This window comes from Pollachius pollachius (genome assembly GCF_949987615.1).
Source record: "Pollachius pollachius genome assembly, chromosome: 20".
NCBI lineage: Eukaryota > Metazoa > Chordata > Actinopteri > Gadiformes > Gadidae > Pollachius > Pollachius pollachius.
The window spans coordinates 10,551,936-10,560,334 of record NC_136953.1 but is presented as its reverse complement, the minus strand read 5'-3'; the positions used below and the strand labels follow the sequence as shown (position 1 = coordinate 10,560,334).

The 8,399-nt window shown below is 40.5% G+C and overlaps 1 protein-coding gene across 1 annotated transcript; it reads left to right on the top strand.

The window, feature by feature from the left end:
* The first annotated feature begins 742 nt into the window (after positions 1-742).
* On the top strand, positions 743-1,568 carry nicol1 (NELL2 interacting cell ontogeny regulator 1). Its single transcript, XM_079757962.1, has 3 exons — positions 743-860; positions 1,132-1,220; positions 1,440-1,568. Exons 1-3 carry the CDS (start codon positions 746-748, stop codon positions 1,509-1,511), a joined length of 276 nt encoding a protein of 91 aa, XP_079614088.1. The 5' UTR covers positions 743-745; the 3' UTR covers positions 1,512-1,568.
* Positions 1,569-8,399: the final 6,831 nt, after the last annotated feature.

Below are 8,399 nucleotides of genomic sequence, written 5' to 3'. Positions count from 1 at the left end.
TTAGGATATTAAATTTAAATAACCAGGACTTTTCAGAAGAAGCTTTTCGATGATTATCTATTTGTGTGTCTCCAATTCAATAAAAAAAATACACAAATATTTGGATTTTCTGTTTAACACAACCTGCAAACAAGTATCATTGCACCACACATATCATTAAACTAATGTAACAAGCGTTAGCATATTCAATGGGCGTCTGCTGCGTTTCTCATTTCGATCTAATTGGGATGGACGTGTTTACGTACCATGACCAAAAATATGTATGTTATGTATTGTAATTTTGTGAATTGAATTGTGTTTGAAGGCAGAACCTATTGTTGATGCTTGCTATCGAAATATTTGAACGTTGAATAGTTGTTTCCTTTTAATAAAAGATGACTCCAATGCTTTCTATAAAATAAGGTGCGACGAATGTTATTTATCGTATACGCATGCGCGCTTTTCGACCTGTACAATACAATTCGACAGTGGTTGCCATTTAGTACAGGCCCCGTTTTCCATAAAATCCCAATCGTGAGTAAAATTTCGAATATATTTTTCTCAGTATATTTCATTCTTTATTCGTGGCACACGTTAAACAGTAGTACCTTGTTATTCTGTACTAAGAAAGTATGATAGGCCTGCTCGCTATTTAGATACGAGCGCATTATTTCAATTGCCGTTCATTCTGCTTTATTTTTTAATAGGCTACATATATGGGCAATACTAATCATCTTGAGTCTGCGTATTTAAGGTGATTCTCGCTATGGCATCAACCGGGTATTATCAGACGGTGGTGATTCTACTGGCGGCCCAGCTGCTTCTCTGTTATGGGGCAACTGATGCTGACCAGGAGACGGGGACCGTCATCCCTGCCGAAAGTACGTGGATGTATAGCTTGCAACGTATACACATTACGTCTGTTTTACATTTCTATAAATAGTCATTCTATTCCTTTCGTTGTTATATTGTCTAAATAAAATTGTGATATGGGACAGGGCTAGGTTGCTCATAAGATGATATTGTGCAATGCCTATCCCTATTTAGCAGGTGTACGTCTAAAGGGGTGCTCACTAGGCTCACTAATAAGCAATTGTATAGCAGGCCCACTATGTTCTTCGTTCAACGCGTCTATTTAATCATTCTTTTAAGGTCGCCCATGCGTGGATTGCCATGCATTTGAGTTCATGCAGAGAGCACTGCAAGACCTAAAAAAGACTGCTTTCAACCTCGATGCAAGGGTAAGAATTATACATCAACATAATCCTATTCCAATATTCCATTAGTATGTGTAAAGCGGTTTTCTCATTTGTTCATGCCATTGTGAATATTTATCTAAAAATGTAATATGGATTATGTTACACGTATCTCTCTGGATTGTTCTTTCATAACTGGGCGATGACCCTGTTGTCATTTGATTTATTATTGATTTATTATTCATCTTTTCTCCCCCCTCCCAGACGGAGACGTTGGTTCTGAGGGCAGAGAGGAGGGCACTGTGTGACTGTATGCCCACCAACTCTCTCCGCTGAACCTGATTATTCACCTATTTTTATTTGTGTATTCATGAATTTATTGGTTATTATTTTTTGTGTGCGTGGGTGTGTGTGTGTGTGTGTGCGTGCGCGAGCATTCCATTCCAAGGCTGCTACTTTACCCCACCAGCCATTTTTTTTGTTTCAACGTTTACATTTATGTTAAGTTATCCGACTTCTGATGATTGAGGGTAACCTTATTTTTTTATTCCACCGTTGCCATGGTTGCGAGCCTTGATATGATAGGAGCTTTTGATTTCTGTATCGTCCTTCACTCGTTTAGCTGTTGTCCTACCAGAGATCTTGCTTTGAGAATCCATTCTGGACTTTTGGTCATGCATAGTTTGTCCATAAAGGTTTATGACATTTGTACACTAAAAAAAAAGTAGCACCAACTGTCAAAAAGTCTGTGTAATTTCTTAACCCACTTGAGCTTTGTTAATTCAATTATAAATTATAGTTACATGATTATTGAATAAGATAGATTGAAATAAAAGGTGTGTGTTTCGTAGATGCATAGCATCAGTCATGGACTTCATGAAGAACATTGGAATTTTTTTCAATACTCAACCAACTTATTCTTTAGTCGCTCAGGATCTTCTTGAGGACTATGTTATTGTTAAGGTGAATAGAAATGTGTAGCTTGTCAGCTTTCACTTGGAGACATAGTATTTCTTTATCAAGGCTTCTTGGCTGACCCAGCGAGTACCCCCCCAGACTAATCTTTTAACAAAACGCTCTGAACTTGTTCACTTTACAAAGAATGTAGATCTTTGCATTAAGAAAAAAAACATCCCCAAGTATAGGCTTTGTTCACAAAACGTTGTTTATCTACAAAGAAAGAAACCTGTTGATCTCTGTTCAGCATGAAACTGTAGCATGTATTTTAGAGCACTTTTCTTCCTCATCTACTGAATGTAAATATAGACTTTATGCATATAAACGTTGTTACTATTTGGAAAATGAACTTAAATAAAATGTTTTATGTCATGTCATTTTATGTCTTCAGGAGTATATACCATCAATATTTTAATCATTAAGCCGGCAGTTTTACCCAAAGTGACTTCCGGGGAATTCATACAGTTAAAATAGAGACAAACTACCACAGAATATAGGGTGAGTATTATGGGATTAGAGTACGTGGCATGTACATAAATCATGCCACGTAAACTTTCCTTAACAGGTAGCGTTGTAGGCTTATGTTCTATATAATCTATATAATGTATAGAACATAGCACCACTATCTCCTTTTTTAGATTATCAGATTTCTGTGTTGTATGTGTTTTTTGATAAAGTAATACACATTGAACTGTGTATCGTGCATGTCATGTTCACACCATAGTTACTAGTCTATTAATCTATTTATCAACAGGTTTTCTGATTTCTACTGTTTTGCCCTCAAACTATTTGAAGGCGGTTCAGTAGCCTAGTTTGTGCCAACAGGGGGCGCTGTTAACCTCTAGAAAAGACAGTTGTGTTTTCTTGCATAAAATAACAAATATATCGACTATCGGAAGTCCCTCGGTCTTGATATAGAAACTAGGGAAGGGGGGTGGAGAAAGTTTGAGATCAATAAATAAAGCTAGGCTGTAAAGGTCAGAGGATAAAAGCCAAGAGCGATAAAATTTATCCACCGTATTCATCCCTTAGCCTTAATGGTTATCTCTACTAAAGTAACATACCATAACTTACTAAACTAAACAAAATACAAGGCCAAAATTCACACAAAACAATAATATTATGTTACACGCACACACACACACACACACACACACACACACACACACACACACACACACACACACACGCACACACACGGATTTGGAGTAGCCCTCTTCTTCACCCACTGATTGCAAAGGAAATCAGGTAATACGACCAAATGTGTCCCCACCATTCCCCGTATCCAATTCAATTGCCAGCAAAAAGGGCCATTAACATTTCCAAATAACATAGACCTTGAACGAATGAATGTGTCCATTGCACGAGGCTTATGGATTAATTGTTACATTTTACTCAATAGAAGGCTAGTCCTCTTCTTTTCTCCGCGGATCAAATAGCAAATAAATATGTGATTGAACTGAGCAGTGGATAGATTAATACAAAATGGTAGCAGTGAAAAAGTTACAAAGAAGTTTGAGAAAGGTTGAGCTGTTAGGGTGGATTTTACGCTGTAGTACTCATCTTCACCGACAGGTGGCGACCCTGACCAAAACTTTCTGCTGGCCATGTCGCAATAATGCAGCATCCTCCACCATCCCATTCCCATACGGGCTGTAAAAGTAGGTTCAATGCAGAGCAAGCAGATATAATCAAACACAGACGCAGCCATTAAAGATAACACGCTTGCTGCTTCAGACAGTTACTGGCCACTGATCTTACCTGCAGTGGCCTCAAAAACAAAAACGAAAACCGAAAGGCTATAGATAGCATTATCTGCCCCCATCCCACCCAAATCCGCACTGCAATACAAAAACAGAGCCAGTCCTTCCACAGACAGTCACGCAAAGGGATTGATCGTGATGGGTGAATTCAACTAGAATTTCAGTGCCCTAACTCCTTATCTCTGGAAAAACTATATTTATAAAATAATTACCCCCACCCCCACACACACACACACACACACACACAGAACAACAACATCAATCCCCCTCCCGAACATTCCTTCCCTCAACTTCAATCTATGCACACACACACACGCACACACACACACAGACACACACATGCAGACACTCACAGTGGGGGGAAAGAGAGACGACGGGGAGGAGAGTAGGAAAGAGAAGAGAATGAGATAGAGGCAGTGAGGGAGACGAGAGAGGTACACAGACGTTAAGGGAACCATGAGATAGCTAGGGAACGAGAGCGAGAAAGTGAGGTAGAGTGGGGTAAAGGGAGGGAGACAGAGAGAAAGGGAGAGAATAAGGAGGGAGTGGGTAAGAGAGAGAAAATAGACAAGGTGCGGGTTATTTAAATGTCACCTTGGGGAAAGGAGTGGGGAGGGGGGGATAAAGGTGTGTCCACTGCACTGAAAGCCTGGAGAAACCACGCCATATGTGACATCATCAGCCTCCACATCAATACTAAATCGGGCTCCTCCTCCATGTTATGGGAAAATAAAGATGCAAAGTTTGAAACAAGATCAGGACAGGTCCGACATATGAAGACACATTATATTTAAATACATAGTGCAAAATATAGATATAGGCTATATTGTACACATTTATAGAGACACACAATGTAGCTGTTTGATGCAGTGTTTGCGTGAGGGGGGGGGGGGGACACATCTCAATGAGTGCGTGAGAACCGATATGCCTACCGTGCATTTATAGGGGGCGGGATTCTCTCAGCCAATAGTCAAAGAGCATGGCTGAATGTGTGCTATTTTTTCCCAGTCTTATTCTGAGTAGCTTTGACTTTATAGTTGTATAGCAAGTCAAATACAAACCTAAAATCAACTCTGAGCTGACACTGGCATGACAGGGCTGTTTTGAACTGTGATGTGACGTTTACAGTAATCTCGCAGGAAGTCTTTTGCAACCTATGATAGTCAATTTATTTATTTATTTATTTTCCTCACTGCAGCAGAGAAAGTGGAGAGAAAAAACAACAACTAGGCTATAAACTGAGAGTCTAATCGATTGTTGTATCAGTCAATCTAAATGACTGCACCAGAAGCTAGCGTCCTAACTGTTGAAGCGTTAGAAGGGAAGTGAAGAAATCTTCAGGAATCTGCAGATACCAGTGGCAGCATGACATCATGAATAAGTTATATGCATAATAATGACGCATTAAATATGCATATCTGTTTCCCCTCGGGCCCTCTACTTATTGTTCAGAGTAGAGGTATGTCTGTTCTTTGTTGAATCGTAAATATTCGTTCGAAATGCCAAGAACCTGAATTTACATGAAATTACGTGGCAAGTAAACATAAATGTAGTGCCTTTTGACTCGACATGAGCCGCAGCAGACTAATACCACTAGTCAAAAACCACCCTCACAGCGACTTCCACACCACATGACATGAGGGTGTGTTATTTTAATGGTGACACACATACACATACACATACACACCCCCACACACAAGGATCCCCACTGCCTGGAGCTATATTCCGTAGCTATAGTTACGACGCTAATATCAATACGTCATATCACGTATGGCTGACTTCGCCGACCATAAGAGGGAGACAGAGAGCACGACTCAGACATTTGAAAAAAAAAAAAAAGCTCTGTTCGTTTGTATATTTTATTTATGTGACCATATTTTTGTTATGTGTTTAAAAAAAAAGAATCAGTTCTCTTGTTTTGGGAATCAGTTCTCGTCGTTCACCTTCGGGATTCGTTCGTTCGCGACCGACCCATCAATAATGCTGACAGTTTGAAAAAGCCAGATCGAGTGGGCAGAAGACTGTCTGAGTTTTTTGAATTATGAAAGTCTCCTGCCTACTATCTGGGTAGGCAGGAGACTCCTTATTGTACACATTTGGACTTAGTTCTTATTCAAGCATTGTGTATCTTTCATTTTGTTTTTAAATGTCATTTACTGTTTACAAGTTAGCGTACGTACACTTCTGCCACTCCTGAGTGACAGGTTTTACATTTTCTATGTAGGCATTTAGCCATTATTTAGTCTCAAGATACATAAAATATATTCAGAACAGAATTATTTGGTGTCACGAATTCTTGAGTCCCATGGTCAATTTTATGGTAAAAAAGCTAAATCCCTGTGTCACAAATTCTTGAGTCACAAGTTCAACGTTACGATTGATTCGGATGCTGGCGTTTCAACATGAATGGTACATTCATGTTGAAACAAGATGGTGAGACTTGTTTCAATGTTTTGGATCCAGATTGAGGGAGGTTTGTCAACGTAATGGGGAGGTTCTTTGGAAACTACCCATATTTTGGAAACATAACTGTGATTGTGAAAGTGGTCATTCCCTCTTCAGCAAAGTAAAAGGGAAACAGCTGTTTAAACAAAACTCCCACTTGAGAGCTGCTGAAGAAGAAAGCAAGGCAAAGGTTAACCAGAGCGTTGCCCTCTACCCTTTATACCTCCCACCCTGACCCTAACCCCCTGTGGAGGGACATTTGCCCCAAGGGAAAAAAACAATGATAAGTGCAGTAAAATAAGAAGTATACATTCTCATTGCAATTTCAACAAAGATAATGAAAAATATCTGTATCTGCCGATACTGTATTCTCCTTTTCAGCCTTAATGAAATATAAAACAGACGAGGCAAATCATTTTTGTCATTTTTGCTCCAGACCAACATCACGGAGCACCTGGATGGGACGACTTAGACAGAAGAAGGACAAGGATAGGGGGCACACACCTATTGTCTTGTAGAAGATAGGAGCCAAAGTATATCTAAATGATACACAATATATAGGTAATTATAATATATAGGTAATAATAATATAGGTAAAAAATAATAAATAGTACGAGTGAATAATATAGAATGGAACTTAAAGGGAATGTTTGACTACAGATAGAACAAAAAAGTGTGTTTTAAGTAGGCCTATTTCGAAAAATAATTTTTTAAACACAATCCCAAACTGCGTTGACTCAGATAGATATCGCGCATGCGCAAGCAAAGCTGCAGACTGCTGGCGGGGAAGAGCTGTTCACGCGCATCAAAGCAGGTGACGATGCGGCGGAGTGACAACCCTGCCGCATTATGAAATGCACACGCCCGGACCGGGCTTCCGAAAAACACCGTATGGACTTTATGTATCGAACATAGGCTACTTATAGGCCTAAGTAATAGCCGACCAAGAAATACATTTTTTTTCTCAGGAGGACGCCATTCGGCAGCCTAGTGTGTAACTCAGTATTAAAAGGGGGGATGTTGGCTTGCTTATGGATAGAGAAGTAACCTCAATTGATCCAGTTTCAACTTTTGACTCAAATATATGATGCGTTTTCCCGCTGTTTTCGATTGCTATTTCATTGGCTATCTGCGGTTTGCTGTACACAAGATAGAACTACATAATTCGATTAAATCTCTTGATGAAGATACAGCCCTTTTTAGAAAAAATCGGACAAAAGCGAACGGAGCTGCAAAAAAACAAACAGAAATGGTCGTAGGGAACGGAACAACTCTAAAAAATCAAACCAGCAGGCTAACCTCCGCATGGCACGTGAACCGAGTTGAATGCGGTTTATGATAACAGCCGGGAGGGCAGGCTATGAAAGGGAGTGCCAGTACACAACAATAGATAGACGAGGTGTGATGGCGATGGTGGCAATCCTTTGGGCTAAGAAATGTGGTCTACTCGGCAACGCGAGACGTTGTCCTGTATAGATACACAACTTTATTTTCTTCCTGAAATGTGTGCAAAAAGGGAAAGGAGAAGGGCGACGATCCGAAGGAGGAGAGGAATCACTGCACTGCAGCAGAGCTGTCAGTCAATGCTGGGGGATTGGGTGAAACGACCAGTGGGGCAATGAAAAAAGAGAACGTAAATTCGGCATGATTTCCCTTTCTGCATACATGCATTAAATATGTCTCCACTGTATAGGCTCACATCGCCGTTATCACCGACACACCGGCTCGAATTTGACGCAGAGCCCTAAAATTATGCGTTTCAGCTCGGCGATGGGTGTCCCATCCATTGCCTTGCGCTCCCAGTCCTACGCAGAAGGGGGAGGGGGGGATTCCTAATTGTGAAGCATAACGACAAGTCAAACTAGAAATACATCGGTACAGGCTACTACGCATCTTGCAACTGCTGCTGCTGCCCACAAAGCCCCGCTATTGGAGGACACATGTGTAGAATTGTGCCGGTATAAACAACCATGCATTAAGAGAATCCGAGTGGGTGACTCTCGCCGGTCCCGCTGTGCGTATCAGGGTCACGTGGCACCCGGTTGCCTCCAATCAGAGC